Source organism: Idiotropiscis lumnitzeri, chromosome 1 (assembly GCF_059441095.1).
Source record: "Idiotropiscis lumnitzeri isolate Australia: NSW breed Sydney's pygmy pipehorse chromosome 1, RoL_Ilum_1.0, whole genome shotgun sequence".
Lineage (NCBI taxonomy): Eukaryota > Metazoa > Chordata > Actinopteri > Syngnathiformes > Syngnathidae > Idiotropiscis > Idiotropiscis lumnitzeri.
In genome coordinates, this window is record NC_142391.1 from 11,712,978 (window position 1) to 11,736,219 (window position 23,242).

Genomic DNA, 23,242 nt, shown 5'->3' on the forward strand with positions numbered 1-23,242 from the left:
AATGGTATGACTGGATAGTGCCATTCTAGTCAGGCTTGTCATTGGCTACTACCTGGTTCTCGAGTGAAACATATCTCGTTGTTTTGTTTTTTTTCCCCATGTGAAGCGCGTTAGGTTAGTGTCTGATGTACGCCGCTCGGAAATGTCACCGATGCCAATTTGACCTTGTTTATAGCAAAAGTCTACGGCAGCATTAGTCTTTGGCAGATATTCGCCCTGTTAAAACACTTGACAAGGTATCACTTCTAGCAACCTATTTGCAACACGACACATGCGCTTGTATGGATTCTAATTTCTGTAATCAAATAAAGGAGCTGCAGAGATGAGTCGCTTCCTAAACGTCCTGCGAAGCTGGCTAGTGATGGTGTCCGTCATCGCGATGGGAAACACCGTGCAAAGCTTCAGAGATCACAGTTTCTTATCGGAGAAGCTTTACACTGGCACGCCTGATTTTGGTGAGCAAATATGGGTTGTGAAATACGCTACATAAATGTGATTAATTGCGGTTTATTGAGTGAATTAAAATTATTTAATCTCTCAGTGAAATATAAATTTAGTACTTGATGGCGAAACCTTATCAAGCGCAGAGATGAGCTGATCAACATTTTTTCGCCTCTAAAATTAATGAAATTCATGGCCATGCAAGTGCACTGCAATCTCTGAAATTATTTGAAGTATTGCCTCAGTATTTCGGATTTAATCTTTTCCACTACCTAGAAGACAACTAAAATGGAATTTAAGGACATTAAGCGTTTTCCTCATCAAGTGCGTTATGTGCGCTTATGAAGAGTAAGACGTTAATGTCCATAAAATCACATATATTGGGGCAATTGTTGTAAAATTTTCAGAGGATGAATTGAGTCGATATGTGATTTATCACGTTTTTTTTATATGAAGCGAAGGTTGGTTTTTTTTTTACATTAAGTCTGTCCCAGCTTAGACACTCTTAAACTTCAGCTTCCTCCGTGGGTTTTCCATTGGGTTGAGGTCAGGATTCTGACTAGGCCATTCCTTGATCTTAAAATGATTCTTCCTTATCCACCGACAATATGTTTTGGGATATTGTCATGCTGGAAGACTCATTAACAACTCTTGAGTGAGCTTTGCAAAGAAAATGAGGTTTTCATCCAATATTTGACAGTCCATGGCTTCCTCATTGTGATCAAGTTGCCCTGTGTTGACTGATGGGGAAATGAAGCTTCAAGATGATTCATGAACCCGTTGTGTTTATTGAGCACTCTAGATGGCACTCTCTGTTCAAGCACACTGACTTGCCATTTTTCAAACACCTTTCTTTAAACCAACAGTGCCATCTTGAGGAGTCAAATACAACTGGTTCATGAAGCAAATTTGTAGCTTCATATTCCCATCATTACATACATCCCTTGCAGAAAAACAACGCCAAATATGTTTCCACCTACAAGCATGGCTGTCGGGATGGCGTTTATCCTTGCACCAAAAATTTTGCTTGTTGTTTTGTGACATATTCCAGCCTTGATCGGGTTGAGATTCTTGTCCCGCACATCAGGTCGTAGATTTTCAGTCTTTAGCAAAGTGGTGCGAATAGGAAGGTAAAAAGAAATGATTCCTGGAACCACATGGGCAACAGTCAATCTGAGGGAGCCAGAATTCTGAGTTTTGTAGAGGATCAAATACTCGCTCATTAATTTAATCAATAAACCATTGTGGAATGGGAATTTCTCTGTGAACAAATTGACAAAGATTAAATAATGATTTCCCTCACTGTATATTTCTCTCCACTTTTATTCAGTCAATGGTCTTCAAGCTCGGACATTTGGCATTTGGACGTTACTGTCATCCATCATTCGCTGTACCTGTGCCATTGATATACACAACAGAACGTAAGATCGCTTCATTATTCAGTATTTATTTCCGTGCCTTGTTTTAGTGGTCAATTTCCTCAGATTCTCCCATTGTGTGTCACTGGCAGCTTGTATCACATCACTTTGTGGACATTTGTCCTGGCACTGGGTCATTTTCTCTCTGAGGCCTTCATCTACAAAACTGCACCGCTCACCATAGGGGTTATGGCACCTCTTCTTGTGGCCAGTAAGTACTATTGTCCAGTGAGAATAAATTGTGTTGGTCATCACAATTTGTAAATGTTGAAAGGAGCCTGTAGCATGAAGTAATTGCGGCATTTGTTTTTCCAGGTTTCTCAATCATAGCAATGCTGATTGGATTCCAGTGCTTTCCAGAGACTCCAGAGGAAGTGGGAGCGCAGCAGAAGAAACGCAACTGAATGTCCTCATGTCCAAGAGTCCACCAGACATGTTTGGATTGACTGTGGTGTGCTGCTTCCCAGATGTTATTTTACAGAATTTCCTCCAGTGAATCAACTACACGTGCATTCTCATGCTCTCAACCTGTCCTAAGATTGGAAACGATGAGATTTATTTGTTTAACAATGGAACAAAAACTCCACTGAGCCCCGTCATTCATGTTAGCTTTTAGTGTCATACAAAACACTGGACTCCAGTTAAGTTATAAGAGGTCGCAGAGAAGAATAATTTATTTCATGTGTTTGAAATATCAAGGAGCTTCAGATCTTCACAGCTTTGTAAAATGTCTTAAAATACCCCAAAAATTGTAAATTAGCACTCAGGAGCAATTGCAATTGCATATTCTGTAAGAGAAACCACAACACCAAAAGCCACAGCACATTAAGTGAAACAACTTCCCATCACAAAAAAAATCTCTGTAATGAGTTTACAAGGAAAGCACATTTTTAATCAATAAAATATTTGTTGTTTTTCTAGTGCAAAATGGTCGATTTGATTCGCCTCTTTGTCCATATTGACACAGATGTCTGTCGTCAAGTTTGTCTGCCAGGTCTGAGGGAGGATAAAACTGACCTTCCAAAGTATACATAAGACGCACAGCATCGACTGTTATTGCAGTCAGTAGAATTCCGAGGTAATACTGCCGCCTGATCCGGAATGACAGACAGAAAAGCTTCCAGCTGCCATGACATGAAAACACATCATAGTCCCGGTAATGTTCTAACAAACAGTACTTGAATGAAAAGCTTTTGCTAAGCGAAGCGTTAAAACAGTTACAGTACTGATCATTGAGAGTTCTGTAGTAGTAGTTGTCGTAGTAGCCGAGCACTAGTTTGATAGATTTGAGGTAAGAGGACATGAAAAGGTCACGTTCCATTTGACATTTAAGATACAAACACAATGAACAGTATTTGTGTTTTTAAGTGCATTGTTTTTGTGCATGACTGGCTTTTTGTGCTTGTTTTGGGATCCGTGTCAGGATGTGAGTGTCACTTAGTATTGCTTGACTGGTACAGCAACCAATGATCCTCGCCAAGGCTTTCACAGTGGAATGCATCGTGACTACTTCCTGTATTCTGACTTAAAACTTCCTTCTTTCTGGATTTCATCGAGAACAGTGGTCATGTCCTGGGAAAACAGAAATAAACTCCAATCACCATTTGCGTATGATGAAAAAGGACCTGAGCCTTTTACTCCAAAAATTTGTGAATATGAAAAGATATCGTCTGTGACATACAAACTGGACGCAATCCAACTTGTCTTGCTACAATGCTGCCATTTTAAAAATAGCCACTGGAAAGGGCGCCTCAACCCAAAGAAACCAGAGCTTCAATGCCGCCCTACTTATAATAGAATTTTATGGCAACATGCAGCTCCCTAATAATTGCAATATACGCTACGTGAAGTACTTCAATAGTGGAAACTCCAAAGTCGAGAACAATCCATTTGTAAAACTATTCTTCCAATAAGAAATTATGTGCGGTCATTTAAAGTCAAGTGAAAAAAAAATCTTCCACGCAACCCCACAATATGCGGTATTCTGATTTCATATTGTGTTTGTGGAAGATGAATAAAAGCAGCAAAATGCAGCTGTTTTTGTCCACTTCAGAGGGAGGCCATTTTGCCACTTGCTGTTTACTGAAAATGACATCACAGTGTCTAAGGACTCAGATTGCCAACGTCACATGACCATACCACAAAAACAGGTGAGCCATGATGGTCTTTACCTGCAAGTGTTTAGCACGTCTGGATTTTCCATGTTCTACCCATGCTTGTGTTGGTTCCTCCCACATTCCATTAATACAAGACTCTTAAGTTGTCCATAGGTGTGACGTTAACCTGAATAGTTTGTCTTTATTTGCACTGTGATTGTCTGGCAACAAGTTGGAGGCCTACACCTCATCCAAAGTAAGCTCTGTGAGACTCCAACTCACCGAGTGCGATAGAAAATGGCTGGATGCATCGTTATTATCATGTTTCCCTCATTCAATGGTGGCGTTACGTAAAAGAAAATAGATACGAAGAGTTCAATAATGAATTAAACCTCTAGATTCCAAAGTTGAAGACCTGTGGGGTGTTTGGCTTTGGAGTTTCCACTGAACCTATCATAAAATATACTAAAGAGGACACATGGAAATAAGCTTGTGAATTCCTGTGAGTTTGTCACGGGGCTATACTGTGCAAACACATTATTGAAAGCAATTATTCAACCTTAAATTGTAAATGAATGCGATTGCAACTGACGAGTTTTCCATCAACAATAAAATACCTAAGCGTTAGTGTTGGTAGGGAGTTTATCATTTCAGAGAGTCTGTCCCTACCTTGACAGGTGTGTGATTTGGCTTTTAGTGAGCTTGTAAGTTTATGTCAGGACTGCCTCTGCCAGGGGCTGCTGCAAGATGTGCCCTCGTAGTCCTGAACCGATGACTCCGAGCCTGCACGCTGGAATAATAACTTGGATGTCATGTCTTTGAGGGGGGCTCAAAGGAACCTGACATGTAACCAACTAGCACAGATCCAAGCCCAGAAACGCCTGCACACACAAATATTAGCGTGCTGCCTGTCCACTTGAAGAGTACAGTCGTATGAAATTACCAATGTTTGTTTGGCTTGAGTATTCAATCCATTGTTTAACAAGCAGAAACTAACAGATAAAACTCTGTGTGTGCAGGATTGCTGGTACTTCACATTTTTGTTGTATTTCCATTAAAGAGGCATTAAGAAATGTAGATGTTCTTTAGAATGTGATAGCAATGTGAGTTCAAGTTGCTTATGAAAATTGTGCTGCAAACTTCAAAGGTGGTTTATTTTATTTTTGGGGGGATTTTGTTTGCTGTTTCACTGAAATACTTTAAAGGAGTTACATATAAAGTTATCCCCTGATTGGGACCATGACCTGCCGTGAATAGCAAAAGCCACAGTTTGGCCTGAGCACAAAAACAGCAAACAGGTGAGTTTTTAAGCAAAAGACAGCGGACGGGTCCCAAAAATAATCCGCAAATAGTTGAATTCATGAGCACTGTACTGTATTCAACAATCAACTGATTATTTTCGTCAAGTTAATTTATGGCGTTTGCTGGGTTTTTACGATATTACAGTGAAACACAGACAAAAAATGCTTGCTACGCATCATTGCGCAGCAGAGTGGGGGTGGCTTCATTCCTGTTAGCTTGACCTCTCATGCTGAGACCATTTGTATGGGGCAATGCTGAGATCTTACATTGGCTCAAAAGTGCAATCTTGCAAGTTTCGAACGAAATGGCATGTTACGTTATCTTAAAGGACAAGTAGTAGAGTAGTCGGACAAAGCGCAGTGACAATTTGTTCAGAGCATTCTGAGAGAGCAGTGCACTCAGCCTGCAATTCATTCATGCCTGCAGCAGTGCAAATGCAGTGTGAGGTCAGCCAAAATCAACCAGCAACACTTGTTGCGACGCAAAAATACAAAGATGGCATCAGACGCAAACCCTTTGTGGGGATGTGAAGATACCGTCGATGATATACTTACGCTGACTGATAGCCCAGCAGTCTGTTGGTTGGCCTTTTGTCTCCGGAGCTCCGATTTAATGAATCCTGTGATACAGAAAAAAGAACGAGGAGACATGGACGATCCATAGATGTTCTTTTACACTCTAGTTCTACAATGTATGGGTATGCAGGAAGAAGAGATTAATCAGTGTTTTATTTCCACCACTAGATGGCGACCGTATCCCTTGGAATATGTAACTAAGTGGTCTTGTAAAATGAGATTTAAATAATGTTTAATTTAGTGTTAGAAGTTGATGCTAAAAGTTTCCTTACCGGTCATTATAGTTCCTATTAAAAGAAAAATACAAAGGAAAATGTTTCCTGCCAAAGTGCCCCATTTGTCAATAATCTTTCCTTGGGCGATGGTGAATATGATTCCGAAGATCTGAAATGAGATTGGTGAAAGGTTTAAATTGTCATACCTGTTAACTTGTTGCAACCAAGTGAATGAACTTGTGACAACCTGAGCTGAACAGTTGAGAAGACCAGATGAAGTTCCCTCTGATTCTGGGTAAGTGAGCTCGACTGCAAACTCAAAGCCCAAAGGAAGGTATCCAGTCATGAAGAAGCTACAGAGACACATTGACATCGAGCTCTACGTTGTTGTATGTACTGTTGTTGGTTTTTGTTGTTGTTGTTTTTTTACAAATAATGCAAATACTAGCCTAAACCTTTAAAGTTTACTTTAAAAATGTTTATGAAATTAAAAATAATGTTGCTATTCGTTATTGTTGTTTTACACACACACATCATCACACTAAAATGAACACAATATACCAGACATTTAGACAACTTCCACATAATCGTCCTTGATGTGCAACATTTGCTTGGTGTGTAACGATTACCCACCCTAAAATTCCAGCTGTGACAAACACCACCCACAAGTGGCCCAGGTTGAGTGTAGAGGCATACACCAGCATCCCAATCAGGGAGAGCACATACACGGCCAGCGTGGTCTGCCTGATGAGAGATGGAAGTGAATGTTTAGTGTTGAGAAATCATTATTTATTTTTTTAGAATCACAGTTTAATCAGATTGGTCAAAAAATGTAGATCTGAGTCTTGTGAGCTGACTTATTAAAAGCTGCTCAGACAATCTCAATCCTCCAGCATACTTCCATAAAACCACTTCAAGAAAACTGGATGACCTTAGTGTTTTTTTAAAATATAAGTAGTGTATATAAATACAACAGTAACACTTTTTTACAGTATTTATCTAAATTTTAAAGCCTGGTGTATCCTGAAAAATTGCAATTGAGAAAAAAATCTTATAGAAATTTGGATTTAATTTTAATTAAAGGCAAAGTCTGAAAAGACTGACAAAACAAACCCAGAATTGACCTGTTGTCAAAGCAAGGGCCATCTGCACAAACAGGCTTATTCTGGTCTAGCAGTTTTTTTGTACAACCATGCGTAAAATACTGGTTTTGTTAACCTAACTTCATCCTCTGACTCTCTCACACATATTTTAAGACAACAGGGGAGCATCAACGATAGCGATTTGGACCTGGCTGCTTTGGCAGCTGAGCATTCAATTGGTATGTGAGGAATCCAAGGCATTATTCGAGTCATTACAGATAAAATGATGAATGAAGATCAAAATGATGTGCATTGGGTGAAGCTGCACGCTTAAGACACAATTTGAAGTTTAGTGGAGGAAAGATCAAACTCTGCGATAATACATGGTTGGACTACAGTAGTCCCGTCTGTCAGATTGGATAAGCGGACTTGAGGATCCACGGCATTTGCTACCACAGATCCACTCAGATCAAATAAACCATACAAAAGATGACAATGTTTTGGTGACAGAATTATATAAGTAGTAGTAGTTGTCAACCACAAAACAATACAGCTCAAGGTGACTTTTTTCATTTGTTTCCTTGTTGGGCACATTCAAAGATCTTGACAGCAATTGTTAATGTAATTGTGCATTTATAAAAAAGTACAGAATAATTGAGGATGAGGATGATAAACTAAATGAGCATGTTTTAAGTGCCCTATTTGTCCATGCGACATATAAGCATTCTAATTTATTTTTGAAGTAATTGAACTTCTATTTTCTCATACCATTTTAAATACGATTTATACAGAAGGAGTACTGTAATTACGTACATTTTTGTGCCAAATTATGCCCACAATCAAGTCTCATGGGCGATGACGCGCTCATCTTATTTAACCGCCAGCTGCACGTTTCTAGTTGGCTGATGTAACATCATAAAAAAGTATCTCCGTGTAGTAAACTGGCACCAAGCTGAGCAGTGAAACTGCTCATTTGCATTGAAGTTGATTAGATAAAGTTTAACAATGACAAATGTAGAAATAGTCGGTCTTTTGTTTTGCAAAGTCAGAAATAAAACAACTTAATGATGACGTTATTCATGTACAACTTGGTAATACTAAATGCATACTTGCAACATTAACAACGTTACAGAGTACCTACTTGTACGTTTTCGTCTTGTCCAGCCAAATTCCACAGATGAGCGATCCCACCATGCCGGCAATCACAATGGTCAGCCCAATCCGACCTGCATTCACCTCCTCACCCTAAAAAGAAAATCAAATATATTTTTCTTTTAGACATTTGTTACATTTTGCACTTAAGATGAACTTGTCTCGAAGGCTCTTAGGTGAGGTCTGTCAAGGTCACCCTCCTGGCACAATTATATGTCTCAACAGTATAAAGCAGAGAATAATGTGATACAGCATGGGCAAAAAAACACAGAATGGAAACAATAGGATTAATTGGCATGAAATGAAGCATATATGACAGCAGTGGCGTGAGACTTACTGGATAGTGTTCAATGATCATTCGGTTCAGAAGCGTGGACACGGCATAAAAGCAGCCAACATTCAGTCCTGTGAATAAACCCCAAAATAGTTTTCGTTTGTACTGACACACCATTCACACAGGGTAATATACTGTATATAATAAAATAATAATGTCCCCTCGTAACTATAGATTTAGGCTACATGAGCCCAGAAGTAGACGTTTTATTACAATGCACCAGATGATAAAATATGATTGTGACAAAAGTGTTCTCAATAATGAGGCTTTTACAGAGGCAATTAATATATATCATAAAAGTGTGGTGCTTACAGGATAAGCTGTATGCCAATTGTGATTTCCAATGTCTCTCTGAAATATAAAATTAATAGGCATATTGTGTGTGTGTGTAACCGTGCAGAGGACATCTGTTGCACCTAATAGACTCGCATTGCATTATAAGATCATTATTTATGTAAAATGTGGCACAGATGAAAAGAAAGTGCAGTTGTATGTTTTGCTTGTTGGAATCAAACAATAGAGCAGATAACCCTGATCTAATCATAATTAGCCGATGTGGCTGAAATCAATGACATTTGAATGTTCCGTTAAGAACAGGACCAATGATTGTCTTTCAAACCAAGTGGCAGTAGAGTAGAGGATAAGGACCCACCATAGCTGACCACCAGCAGCATGAAGGGCTTGTTGCGCAGCAGCCTCCAAATTGACGCCAGATAGGAATAGCTCTCTGGAGAGATGCACCTGGCCTGAGCCTGGGCTTGTGTGGGAGGGAGCTCTGGTTTCTCTTGGAACACTAAAAACACAGTGGAGATGTTTTAACGTAAATGTTTTCAGGTTTGACAGCGAAACCAACCTACTGCGCAGCAAAGGTGCAAACACAGGTGATGCGCATAAAAATAACTTCACCCTTTCGCATAAGAGCAACATATTGCACCAAAATAAAATATTAACTCCTCCTATACAATAGACGCACAAATATCACTTCAAGTAAAAGTCATGCAATTAATAACTGTTTCATCAAAATGTTCCAGAAAACTGGTCCAACCTGCTTTAGCGTGTGAACTACTGCACTACCTCTTGAAATTGTTTTGAAACTAAGATAAACAAGATCAGTGGTGAGGCTTTGCAGTGAGTCGCTGACTGACATTCGCATATCTGAGTTTGAGTAGGAAGTTTGAGTTCATACAACAATTACATAACTTGAGCCCTTGCTTGGGTTTCACATTGTGTCAGAACACATCCATCAAATGATTCAATTACTGCAACACTGGACAGTGTTGCCTGAGGAGCACAACAGTTGAAATCCAACAGTATCACCGTACACAATGGCTTAAGGAGAATACTTTGTTATAATTTCCAGTCAAATTTTGACATTAATTGCGTGATTGGGCAAATATTCCTAGACAGCTCTTGCTCACTCTCTGAGCCCTTGACTGTGAGTCTTCCATTGAGGACTTACCAATGATCACAATGATGAAAATAATGGTGGCCACACCAGCACTGATGTAGAACATGATCTTAATGTGGTATGCCAGCTCCTCCACATCGTCTACGTTCGGCACAAGGATGGGGGGGACCAGAAACCCAATAGCAATACCCATCTGCAGGTGAAAAGCCACACATTAAAAAGACAAGATTTCTTAGCAAAGGCAAACCTCGGCCAGTTTCAGCATTTGACACCTTTTGAACTATATTCTACAATTTCACATTTTGAAACATTGCTTCTTAACAAAATGTACGAAGAAGTGTGTATATTGAAAGTTGATCATTATACAAAACCAGAAATTTCCAAACATAATTAATTCATTCTCAACTATATTCAAATTGGCCCAAGTTTCTTTTGGCGTGTAGCCAGTTCATCATCAAAGCATTATAATCCTTTACGGATATCCGCAGTTCACCAGATACTTTCTGGGAGTTTTTCACTCAAAACATTTCATTCAGATGTATAAATTCCTTTCGTGGAGCACGTTACATATTGTATAGAGGACGGAATCAAACACATAATGTCACAGTGTGTAGGTGGATGTCAATGACAATGCATCCTTTCATCCATCGCAGCAGGCTGTGAGACCAAGTCGAAAAACAAAAACATGCATGACAATAACCGGCATGCGGTGTTGGTCTACGCAGGTTAGGGAGGCCATTTCTTCAATAACATTTGGTTTTAGAATCTTTGCCTTGTCAGGAGCAGGAGTACAGTCGGGGACAATATCCGCGAAAACAGGACTAACGTCATTGTGATTCATAGATCCATAAGAATTTGATAAAATTAACTTTGTGAAGCAACTGATGTAAAAAATGGACTGCACTGCCGAGCTGCAACAAGCAGAGAGATGCTGTTGATTCAGTTTTCTTCTGTTACACACTTGTCTTAGTGAAATAAACCTCGTTTATTATACACTTTCACACTCTCTCACTTCTCTCACACTGGCATTGACGTTGAAGCACAACAGGCCAACCTGGACACACCTGGTTTCCCAAAACGCCAATGGAACAGGCCGTGGACACCTCCTGCTGTCCAAACCACAAAGAAGCAAGTCTGGACGGGATGCCGAGGATGTAAACAGTCGACACTGAACACACAAACTGGCCGAGGAAGGTCACAGCAAACGATTCGGGGTGAGCCGTGCTCGTTTTGATCCATGCGCCAATGCAATTGAAGGCGGAGCCCACCACGACGAACTCCCTGAGGCCTCGATTGTCCAGCAGCCACATTACAGGCACGATGAGAGGGATGTAGGTTGAGAAATAAATCATAGACAGCCAGTTGACGGCCAGGTCGTCAATACCATAAAAGTGCTTGAAGATATTGCTGATGATGCCATATTGCAGCCACATCATGGCGTTGCTCATGGAATAGCTACAAAAGATAAAGAGCATGACCCAACGCCGCTTGTACAGTTTGGTCTCCATGAGCGGGAATAGCTGTCCGCTGTCAGGGACGGCCGAGTCTGATATGAGGTAGGATCCATCATGGCTGTCCACCCAATCATGACGGAGCTCCTCCTGACTGCTCATGTTGCTCCCCTCCTCTTTCAGGCCTCTGCGTTTTGCTGGAGAGAAAAGCAAACAGTTCTCCTTGTGTGTGTAAACACAGCAGCCATTTACCTGATATTCCGCTCCCAGTCAGGAGCTACAGCACATTTTTTCTCAATATGGAAAAAGTTGGCCTCAAGCAAACTTGACAGCTTGTTTCCTTTGCTGACTTTAAATGGGTAATTCCAGGTAGGTTTAGTACCGTCTCACCCAAAGTCAGCTGAGATGGGCTCTGACTCACCTACGACCCGGTGATGACAAGTGCTATGCAAAATGGATGGATGGAGTTTTAAGGTTGAGGCTTTAACGAGTAGCACTGGAAGGCAGGCTACCTGGCTACAGTGTCAAAGATAACAAGATTCCACCTCTTTGGGCATGTAAAACTTTCAAACTATTTTTATGTGACTGTTATTGGACAGCTGAAACTCCTCCTTTTCAGTTGCATCACTCGCCCACTGCACAACTTTTCTAGTCTGGGAGATCATTTGAAAAGTGTTGCTAAAGCGCAGCACATGACACATGCAGATAGAGGATGACCCATACTGCAAGTTCATCACAATATGGACAGTTAAAAGTTAAAGGAAAGCTCAAAGTCTAAAGTGTCTTGTTTCTTGTTCAAGTTTAGTGGAATAATAATGGTCATAATTGGGGCCGTTTAATCGACCGGCCAATATAAGCGCTATTAAAATCAGCAGATTTAAATTTTTTTGGGCAGATTTTGGTTTTTTTAAACATTAACACGTTACAACATAAGTTAAACAAATACTAAAAAATGAAACATTGTAAAACAGTTCAATGTCCTGCCTATAATTCATAACATCATTCTTGTGAATATTAAGGGACCAAAAAGAAATTATTTTATTAATTATATATGTTTTTAATCAATCAGCCAATTAATTGTTATCAGAATCAGCTTGAAAAAAAAAATCCATATCGGTTAGGTCCTATTCATAATGTGCAGAGATGTTGACTGAAATGATATTCTGAAAAGCCCTGTGGTTCAACACTACGACTGCTATGCTAAACCAAAAATTTCCTTTGGATGTTGTCTAACATTTTACAGATGTAATCACGAGGAAGTGCTCATAAAGACTATCAACCTCATTTTGCTTGACCCAAATCAGACAATGAAATTGCAATCCCTACCTGTTAAAAAAAATTAAATAAAATAAAGCATTGAATATTAACGGCACGGTGTACACATGTTATGAAACTAGTTTATCATGTATAATAATAGGCTTCACATTGTTTACTTTTAACAAATGTGCAAACAATATTTGATGTATAAATATTCAATTTTGACACAAACAGTAGTTGGCTTTGCTTATTCATTGGTCTGCCGTACTCTGTTTAAAGTATTAGTAGTAGTTTATAGTTTAATACAATAAATTTAAATATTCACTAGTAGTCTAACTTCATTGCACGTCTGTGTCAAAACACGTCATCACAAATTTTCATCGCGGAATTCTAAAAGACTACCAACCAAAGTGTTTGGTAACTCTAATTTAATTAAATAAATAAACTGTCTTTCCAGGGTCAGACATTAATTGGGAACGATGGCCCTGTCACCTCATTGTTTTTTCAAGTCATATTTAAAGTTGGGTTTTCAAGGATTCAAAGAATTTTGCTTACCTGAAAATTCAAGGATATCAAGATCTATGCTTTGTTTTCTTTTTTTGTCATACGGACACACATTTATTTCTACATGATATAACAAAAAATACAATATCCAAGGTCCCGGGTTAGGCCAGTAGTAAGTCCCAATACTTCTGGAACTAAATATACAGCAATCCAATACGATAAATATGATAAAGAGATAATGGATCCCTCTTATAACTTTATGTCTTACTTATTCACCGTTTGAATATATGCAAATTGCAAGGCATCAAGGATATGGCAGAATAAACATGCAAAAGGAAAGTTCATTTTGTACATGTCAAAAAGAAAAGAGCGTTCACGAATAAAGTTCAACGTGCAGGGATGAATGGGCATGAACCAATGATGATAATTGGGGGGGATTTTATGGCCTAGGAGTGTGTGAGACAAAGACTATACGGAGAAATTAGAGTTACGACGCTGTGGAGGAACGGAATTCCGTCGTAAACCGAGGTTCGCCTGTCAAGAGCTGGTGCGGTTTCTGGTCTAACCAGTTCGTTGCCTAACGGCATGGATGCGTGCGCATTGAACAAATTATAGTAAAGGATTCAATCGAATTCATTAAAGCGCACAGATTCACATACAATATTCTTTACTGTGACGTATGCGATGTTGGAATCACAAAATGTGCTTTAAAAAAAACAAACGCTAGTTTACAACCAAGCTAGCAAAGTACTGTAACAAAGTTTCAGCCTCAAATTTGACGCGTCAGTTACTTTCTCCGCCGGCCAGCCGAGGATTACTTTTGTTGCCACCTCATTCCGCTGTGATGAAAATCCGAGCTACTTAAAATACTTGTCACACGAGGATTAACTATCGACCGCTCATTAACCTTTTGCCAGCTCCATATTTTGCTCTTTAACGCTTGCCTTACTGTACCATCAAGCTGACGAAAATGTAGAGGTTAGACGAGCTTGGCAAACATCTTCACCAGGATAAAGTGTAAAGGGTTGTACTTAGAACACTGCAAATGTTCAAATATATGAAAGTTCGCCGACCTGGTGTGCCCGTATTGTTTCATTTAGCCTAATCTACTGTACAGCGAAGCGTACACTACACTGGCGCCAAGTAGGCACAAGATGGCGACCTTGTGCAAACATGAACACGTCTTTTCCCATTTGACCACCAATATTCGCAACTACATTACTCTATATTATTTGGCATATATCATTATATAATGTTGAAATATCGCCCTGAATCGACTCAGTAGACAATATAGACGTTTATTAGGACGAAAATTATTGAATGTTTGCTTTTAAACAAACAAATAAACAAAATTGAGAAGCGGCTTAGAAAATGGATGGCTAGATGGTACTTCCTCGTGCATTTTGCACATTTTTCAGTCATGTTGCTACATATTGGGGGGGAAATTAAAACTTTCATAAGCCAGTCAGCAAGTAAAATTGATACATCTGGTGGTACACAGTAAAAATGTGTAATATTAAATAGTTTACAAATCTTCTGATACATTAATAATTAAAAATAATCATTTAAAATCAATTTAGTAGTGCTGAGATCAGAAAGGTCAGCCCCAGTGACGTGCCAGCCAAGCCAGCAATTTGCTTTTGTTTTTTGCCGGTAAACCTCTGTCTGCTTTATTTTGGTTCCCACCTACAATTTTCTTCCGCTCCATTTTTTTTTTACATCTGTGGTGCATTTGCCTCAGTGAACCTACTTTTCAGCACCTGTGCATGTGTTGGCGACAGTGATGTGGTTCTCACTCTTAATGCTGTTGTGCTCCCTCAATTTGTCTGTGGGTTTGGGTGGCAGAACCAGCACTTATGTAGCACATATGTACAGATTTGTCTGGGTGAGTACTTGTAACTGCTATTATTTCACGGCAGTATTTTCATTTTAGCATTAGCCAAGATTTTGCATGTTTACTCTGTTTGTATGGATCCGTTGAAATCTGATGATGGCCATCATTTATGCCACTTTGACCTTGGCCGAGGCTCGAGCACTGGAGAGAAATCTTTCAGATGAACCCAGCATGAATTCCAGTCTGACGTTGAATCACCCCTTGATGGATCAGCGGACTCTAGGCCGAAGATCACCTTCAGGTGTGATGAGTGGATGCGAAATCTCTCAAAAGGTGGATCACCTCAACTCAGCTACATTACATTGTAATGTTTTAGGGGAAAAAAATCCACCTGTTGTTTAATTAATTCCATCCATCCATCCATCTTCTGTACCGCTTCTCCTCACCAGGGTCGCAGGGGGTGCTGGAGCCTATCCCAGCTATCTTCGGGGAGTAGGCAGGGGGTTGCCAGCCAATTGCAGGGCACACAGAAACGAACAACCATCCGCGCTCACACTCATACCTAGGGGCAATTTAGAGTGTTCAATCGGCCTGCCATGCATGTTTTTGGAACGTGGGAGGAAACCGGTGTGTGGCCACGGGGCTGTGCCAGTGTGCTCAGAGTGTGCATGGCAAATAATTGACACTTTGTTGGTCACACCTATTATATTTGATAAATTGTTCTTTCTCAGATGAGAAGATTTCTTAAAGAAAAAGAAAGACTACCCTTTAATCGCACTGTGTTATCTTGCGTTTGATGAACACTTGGGCCTACTACACAACTGTATTTTAAAGATGATTATGATACTCATACTTGGACAACTAAGTGTTTCTCAGCCTATTTTTTGTTGTACTTATTGTACAAAATTATTCCAACCAATGAGAAAACGAGGGATTACAAATCAGTGACCTCCTGGAGGTCCAAACCAGAGCTCACCTGATTCCCAAAGACCCCAATGGAGCAGGCGGTGGAGACCTGATCCGCGCCGAACCACACCGAAGCCAAGCGTGAGGGCATCCCGAGGATGAACACCTGAGCCAGGGAGCTGGCAAACTGGCCCAGCATGGTGACCCAGAAGAGATCGGACCGGACGCTGGCCACTTTAGTCCACGTCCCCACGCAGTTGAGAGCGTTGGCCAGCAGCGCCGTGATGCGCAAACCCTTCTGGTCCAGCAGCCAGGTGACGGGGAAAATGAAGGGGACGTAGGTGAGCATGTATACCATGGACAGCCAGTCAACGGCGAATGAGTCCACCCGGTAGAACTTGACGATGATGTTGCTGATGATCCCGTACTGGATCCACTGGTACGCGTTGCTCAGCGAGTACGAGCTGAAGAGGAAAACTATCACCCAGCGCTTCAAGTACACGCGAGTCGAGGGAGCAGCACCGCTCTCGCCGTTTGGGATGCTGCACGACTGCGCTCGCTCATTTGGGTCTTTCGACTCCATAGGAGGACCGGACTCCTGAGATTTTATGTTGCTATCGCCCATATTAATACTCTGCCCTAAAAACAATCATAAAAGTTCTAACAATTAGAATCCAACCGGAGCCCAGCAATTTCCCAGAACCTCACTCAGCATCCGAGCTGACTGACAAATTCAATGAGCTCAAACTATTTAACTGCAGGCTGGTACAAGATCACGTGCATCCCACCAGGCGTCTTCTCGTGCATTAAAAACACACGTCTGGTGTTGTTGCCCAGCCTGGTGGTGAAGTTGACACAATGCAGTTAGACAAACCCTTTGGCAAAACAACCACAATTGACATGTGAAGAAAAAGCATGAACGTCTGCGGAAAAAAAACCCCAAACGAACAGAAAAACTTTAAACATGACATATCTTAGACCTATATGTGAGTAATGCAAGATGTTGAAGTGTTTGGTCGTTTTTTTAATGATTAATTATAATTTCATGATAAAATAAATCATGAAAACAAAATATTAGTAAAATATACAATTCTACATATTAAAGATCTCATATTAATCTCATTTACCAAAAAATGGCCTGTTTCTCCTTTTTAAAAATCAAATATAATGCTTTGTTTGCCCACGCACCCTTGATTAATTGGGAAACGCATTCTAATTTAAGTTAATTCCATTACATTCTTGTCTCTGTTGATAGTGTTAAACGTTTATAATGACATGATGACAGCACCCTTTTTTAAAAAAAAAAAAACTGATATGCGACAATCAGTCATTTAATTCTCACAGCTCCAGCTGTTGAGAAATGCGCTATATAAATAAAGTTGTACTGTCTTATTGTAAATATAACGATACATCTAGTGGGAAGTTGGCTCTTCCTCTATCCAGCCACTAGATGGCAGCGTCTACCACGAGTCTAACACATTCACCAAGCTGAATAAATATCAGTTGAAAAAAAATGTATTTCTTGGGATACCCATTGCATTTCACTCAGATATAAAATGTACAAAATTATGTATATATAAAAATTCTGGTAACGACTATAGTCTAAATAAGATACAATGTCAGCAGTAATGTATATTTGATATGTAAAATACATGAATAAATGACGCCTGCGTCAAAATATGGGAGACAAATTACAGACCAGAAAAAACATTAAATGTAAGGCATTAATGGGATATGCAACCCAAAAAAAACCAAAAAACATTTACCATATTTATGCTCTATGCACACCGACTTGTCTAAACTTGGCATTCTGATCAAAATTGAATTCATGGAATATGAATTAAATAGCAAAATCCATCACAGGGAGCGGCCATTTTGCCACTCAACTGAAAATGACATCACAGTTCCTCAGGTGGTACACAATCAGATCACCAGTATTCTGAGTTTGGTCATGTCATGTTCACAAGCTGAGCTGTGATTCGTGCTTGTATTCGTTCGGGAGTTTTACGTCAAAGTAAAGGGAGAGAGCTGAAACACTAAAGTCTGTTTTAAGTGCCACACCAGTGTCTAACTCACTTCTTGAGCTTCTCCCCCATCTTACGGCTCAAAGCCAAGTGCTTGTCATTGTTTTGTGTTTGTGCAGGACATCAGTGCGACATCACTGCTGCAGCAGCAGCGGGTTGACTTCGCTCTCGGGCGTCTGGACACTGTCAGTCCGGACGATGCAGGTGGGACGATGGCAGTTAAGCATGTGGATCAGCTGCTGGCGCTCAAGTTTCAGCTCCTCGATCTGGGCTTTCAGGTCCGAGTTTAACATTGCTAATCTTTCCGACTCCTGTGGGAGAAGGAAGGCAGGATTAAAGGGTCAGAATGTCAAGTCATTATGAGACCAAAACAGAGCGAGTGGAAAAAAGGGGAACTGGCTTGAATATTTTTTTTTTTCTGGCTATAATGTGTGAGGATGTTTCACGAGATAAATTGGTGGTAAATTGCCTCCAAGGGAGGACGTAATTTGTATCTCAACAGGTAAACGGATGAAAATCAAAGTCATGGAATTTTATTTGCTCGGATTAATGGCACATGCATGCTGTTTTGATGGTGAAATGAATAATTGACTGTTAGCTAGCATGTTAGCCATTTTAGTTTGGTAAAAAGAGTGATGCGTTGGGATACGAGTTGAATTTAGTTCAAATCATCTTTTGCCATTGGAATGAATAGGAATGACATTCATAAGTTATAGCCTACCAAATAATAATGTAATGTGCGTATAAGGTCTATAATATTATACTTTATACAAACATAGAAATAACATGTAATTAAAGAGCATTAAAAATAAACTGATAGTTTTTGTCACACTTTCTCTTCAATGCTAATTGGGCTGCTCATTTTGGTGTGTGCGCCTTGCCCACCTGTGGGAAGTATAAGACACTCATACGGACAACAGAACTGTACTGGAGAATTCCTCTCAGTAGGCTAGTAATATTAGGTGTTCTTGGCAGAGAATTAAGACGCTAGGCCTGTGAATGTTGTTATATTATCTGTCTATATGTGTTGCTGCACTGTGTGTGTTCATTGTCCTGTTATTCAAAAGGTTTACAACACCGCTACATAGATGCTAATTTTTAGCCAATTTGCCTATGGTGTTTCCCATGGCACACACACACACACACACACACACGCGCGCGCACCCCCACACGCACACACACACAACATGCACTAAATGTATTAATTATTTAGCTTTCAAGCAAAAACGGTAGCCAATCACGTTTGCCTATTGTTAACAAACTAAAAGCTTGTAAAGAATAAGATGAGGATAAGGATGGCAGATTAAAAATAAGATCCTACTTTTTGTAGATAATCCGTCCTCTCTTTTTTCTTGTTTCGACATCGCGCTGCAGCCACCTTGTTCTTCTCTCGCCTTCGTTTCCTTCTATCATCCTCGTCATTTCTCTAAAAAAGGGTTGGCACAAATGTTATTTGGACAACAGTTTTCCGGCTTTTAGTATTAGAATAACTACGGTTCAATAGTCCTATCAAGCTGAAAGGTCCTGAAAGCACAGATTCGACTATTATTAGTATTATAAAGTGTACAAAATAATAGTTGTAGATGGGCTAGAGGGTAGAGGTCACAGGACAAATTATAAAAAGACAAAAAAATTGCTGCATGACAGTGATTCAGTGGGGCAACAATGGAGCGACTAAAAAAAAAAAGCATATGAAGGCCCTGGAGAGGCCGAGTCAGTTTCCAGACCTCAACCATCGAAACACTAATGGGGGGCTGAAGCTTCGAGTATTCAAGTAATAGGCAAGAAAATTGAACTTTTTAGAGTGCTTCTCTTAAGAGGAGTGGCCCCAAAATCACCTCTGAGCTGTGTTGTGCAAAGCTGGAGCTTTGATACATTTCTCGATATGATTCAAGAACGTAACGATTCGGTTCGATTCAATAGGTTACGGCTTTAGCTTCAGTCGGGTTTATTAATAAGGAACCACATGTAAAACCTCACCACAGCCCAAATTATTCAAGTTAATTAAAAAAATAAATAAAAAAAATCATCAGAAATGTCAAATAGATTCATATCTGGTGTACATTCCTCAAAAAAACAAACAATTCCATATGTATCTCAGTAAATGCGGTGCGATACGATTAAAGCTTGCGTACTTTTTAAAATGTAACAACTCAATTCAGTTCACCAAATCAAAAGTGACTCCCAGATTTTTTTTTTGTTACACCCCTACTTACAGCATTTTGTCAAATAAATTGTCTCTTAGACGCACAGTACCTCTGTTTTGATGAGAAGAGGCCTCTTTCCCAGGCTGCCCAAGAAGTGCAGGGGCGACAGCATCGTCTTAAATTCATGGAGCTCACCAAACTTGAGGGTGTCGGTCAACGTGGTGGCCGAGATGCGAGCCAGAGGGCCCAGACTGGGCAGGGAGCCTGCTGTCACCGAGGGATCCGGAATTTGTCCTGGCATGGTATGACACTCGCCCTTGGCCACTGCTAGGGAGATGACGCATAACGGGAGACACACTCAGACGTTGCTTCATTCCAATTAACAACACCACATCAAATAGATTTGATGAATTGGCACTCTTTTTCTAAGAACATCAATGTTTATTCATTTTGTTTTCTTTTTCATGGAACAAATGCAATTTACAAATCCCAAGAAGTTATGTCAATACCTCAACAAATGACCGAGTAGATGTCAACAAATTATGCTTGATTCCAAGGAGAACTAAAAATAGCTTCTACCAAGAAATTCCCATTGACCTTCTTTCTGGACTTCATTGTCAGAGGAGCAAAAGCATTACAATTACTCCATTCTTGCTATGTGACATGCAAAAAAAATATATATATATATATATTTTTTAAAAAGATACGACAGATGGCACTTGCAGTAGCATCTTAGTGCAGCGTTGATTATTTTGCAACGTTTATCAACAGACTTTATTGTGCTGAAAGCGGATATTGCAAATCTAAGTATGAGCACAATAAGATGACAAAGACACAGGAAATTCCAAAACCACAATGCCCGCAAGAAGGAGCATCCAAAGTCAGCGGTTCAGAAATAGGTCAACCTTAGCGTGACAAAAAAGGGGAGTAATACTTTTGTATCTACATTTTTTGTAACTTAGATGAATTATCATGGGGCAATGGGACACCGCCTCAAAATTTTATGAAAATGTAATCAGGAGTTCATCAATTTATAAACGGTAAAAACATTTAAACATTTTGAGGTTGGTGAAATGAAAAATATCTGCACCAAAATTGCGTTTTGTTTTTCGCCGTATTTACCATTTTCCATATTTTGTTTCATGTTTCGGATATTCTAGGTTACAGGTGCCAAACTCAAGGCCTGCATGCCAAATTCGGCACTACACATCACTTGATTTGGTCCTTGCGAATGCTTGCTTGCTGTTTATTCTTCATTTCGGTTAAAAATTATCCATGGCAATTCTAATAATAAAGGTGGGTGGGTGGAAATAAGTGTAAAGTGGTCTTTGAGGGCGAATGGAAGAAATCGGACTCAAGTCAAGCGAATATGGATAATCACGTAACGATTGCAGGATCAAGTTCATGCCTTCATTGCACTATTGAATTTTTTTGTTGATTTCAGGCTATTTTATTATTTCCTTTTGACCATTTGCTGCATTTGTAAATAGAATTCGTCTTTAAACGGAACTAAGAAAACGTACACAAGTCTGAGTCTGTCAAGTCATCAAACAGCGACTGTTAGGGACTTGAGTCAACTCAAGTTTTCCATCTCTGCTAAGAAAAAACAACAAACCCCACGAATGTATTCGGAAATTAATTTACACTGACATGATCGCAGTGTAATCACCTGAATAGGCTGACAAAGTTGGCGATGCCCTCACCTGGTCTAAAAGCAAGTCCTGGACGAGTTGAAAGCGGAAGCTTTCATTTTCGTTCTTTTTTTTTTTTTACCCCTCTTGATTGCGGTCGTCATGCTTTTACGCAACTGTGTGTTTTCGTAAGAGGACAGCAGCACCAATCAAATGTTGCAATTGTACGTTTAAAAAAAAAAATCAGTGCAAGGGGTCAACACGCTTCGTCGTGAGAATGGTGTTTGAGCGTAAAAACACTCGAGATTTTGGCGATGTTTTTAAGCATCAGGCAATATTTGAAATGGCGAGAGTAATAATGGCAACGCGTATACGAACTCAGAGAACACTTTTTTTTTTTTTTAAAACAAACTAGTCGTCGTTCGAACATGTCCACTGACCTGGCTTGGAGCCCAGCTGGAACAAATGTTCTTTCTTCTCGGCGGCCGCGGGTCGAGTGTAGATTTTGTAAAGTGGAAACCGTTGCATCAGCCCGAATCTAAACGTGATCCCCATCTGGGAGGATTCGGGAATGCGGAAATGAAGAGGCCGATGCCAGCAACAGGGATGTAAAAAAAAAAAAAAAAAGTTCTGTAGTTGGAGGGGCTGTCACAATGCTCCTCCAATCAACCACCAGTACTCGGCTATGCCAAATACTTCGTTACTATACGTATTACTTAAGTACATTTTTACTTGTGTGTGTTTCTGACAAGTTATTTTGTCCAATGACTCGTTATGTTTTAAACATAATTGACAATAAAAATAAATAAAAAAAATACTTTAGTGAGCTATTAATAATATAAGTTTCAGTCTACTTTTACGGTTGAAAAAATAAATTTTCACCTGAGTATTTTTTTTTTACACATACGTTTGTAGATCTGCTTAACTATATTGTGATTACTTTTGCCAGTATAAAATCAAGAGGCTGGAAATCATTTCTAAACACTTGGGGTGTGCACTATACTCCCGGTTAGAATGAAATTCGAATTCAAGACCCTATAATTATTAACTGGTAAAAAAAAGCATGATATATTCCCTACAAATAATGTTTCTTTGTTCCTCTATGTCTGTGAACACCAGTGTTACGTAACGTTAGTTAACACGTAAGTTAGTTACTCTACTGATTACTTGAATTTAAAAGTAACTTGGTTACTTTACTGATTACATGATTTTAAAAGTATCCAAGTTAAATGACAAGTTACTTTATCACTTACATTCAACAAATGCCGACAACCTCACTTACCATTAATATAAAACCAGTTTTGCCAATACAGTAGACGTTGAATCGGAAGTGGGTTTAAGAATAAAATTGAATCAAAAATAAAATAAAGGCAACATTTTTTTAATTAACATTATTATTATTATTATTATTATCATTATTTTTGTAATAGTCTTTATGGATTTCACTTAACATACATGGGCTGCT

At 39.6% G+C, this 23,242-nt stretch overlaps 3 protein-coding genes across 10 annotated transcripts; 1 reads left to right on the forward strand and 2 right to left on the reverse strand.

Moving 5' to 3' along the window:
* The first annotated feature begins 53 nt into the window (after positions 1-53).
* On the forward strand, positions 54-2,787 carry erg28 (ergosterol biosynthesis 28 homolog). Its single transcript, XM_088316734.1, has 5 exons — positions 54-236; positions 312-455; positions 1,772-1,862; positions 1,952-2,070; positions 2,175-2,787. Exons 2-5 carry the CDS (start codon positions 323-325, stop codon positions 2,261-2,263), a joined length of 432 nt encoding a protein of 143 aa, XP_088172860.1. The 5' UTR covers positions 54-236; positions 312-322; the 3' UTR covers positions 2,264-2,787.
* Positions 1,783-16,718, reverse strand: flvcr2a (FLVCR choline and putative heme transporter 2a). 7 transcript variants are annotated; one of them, XM_088316631.1, is made up of 11 exons: positions 16,046-16,716; positions 10,075-10,216; positions 9,268-9,408; positions 8,619-8,686; positions 8,271-8,374; positions 6,681-6,791; positions 6,295-6,400; positions 6,105-6,216; positions 5,812-5,876; positions 4,625-4,745; positions 1,783-3,431 (listed from the first exon to the last, which is right to left on the reverse strand). In XM_088316631.1, the coding sequence occupies exons 1-10, from the start codon at positions 16,598-16,600 to the stop codon at positions 4,671-4,673; spliced, it is 1,479 nt and encodes a 492-aa protein (XP_088172757.1). In that variant the 5' UTR covers positions 16,601-16,716; the 3' UTR covers positions 1,783-3,431; positions 4,625-4,670. The 7 variants fall into 7 exon arrangements, with proteins under 7 accessions (XP_088172757.1, XP_088172765.1, XP_088172773.1 ...); XM_088316639.1 differs by lacking the exon at positions 16,046-16,716 and adding an exon at positions 11,088-12,449; XM_088316647.1 differs by lacking the exon at positions 4,625-4,745 and having other exon boundaries at positions 16,046-16,717.
* A 756-nt stretch (positions 16,719-17,474) lies between these two features.
* On the reverse strand, positions 17,475-22,390 carry LOC148343190 (jun dimerization protein 2-like). 2 transcript variants are annotated; one of them, XM_088304840.1, is made up of 4 exons: positions 22,218-22,390; positions 20,256-20,470; positions 19,321-19,425; positions 17,475-18,310 (listed from the first exon to the last, which is right to left on the reverse strand). In XM_088304840.1, the coding sequence occupies exons 1-4, from the start codon at positions 22,330-22,332 to the stop codon at positions 18,134-18,136; spliced, it is 612 nt and encodes a 203-aa protein (XP_088160966.1). In that variant the 5' UTR covers positions 22,333-22,390; the 3' UTR covers positions 17,475-18,133. The 2 variants fall into 2 exon arrangements, with proteins under 2 accessions (XP_088160966.1, XP_088160958.1); XM_088304832.1 differs by having other exon boundaries at positions 20,256-20,473.
* Between the last annotated feature and the right edge of the window lie 852 nt (positions 22,391-23,242).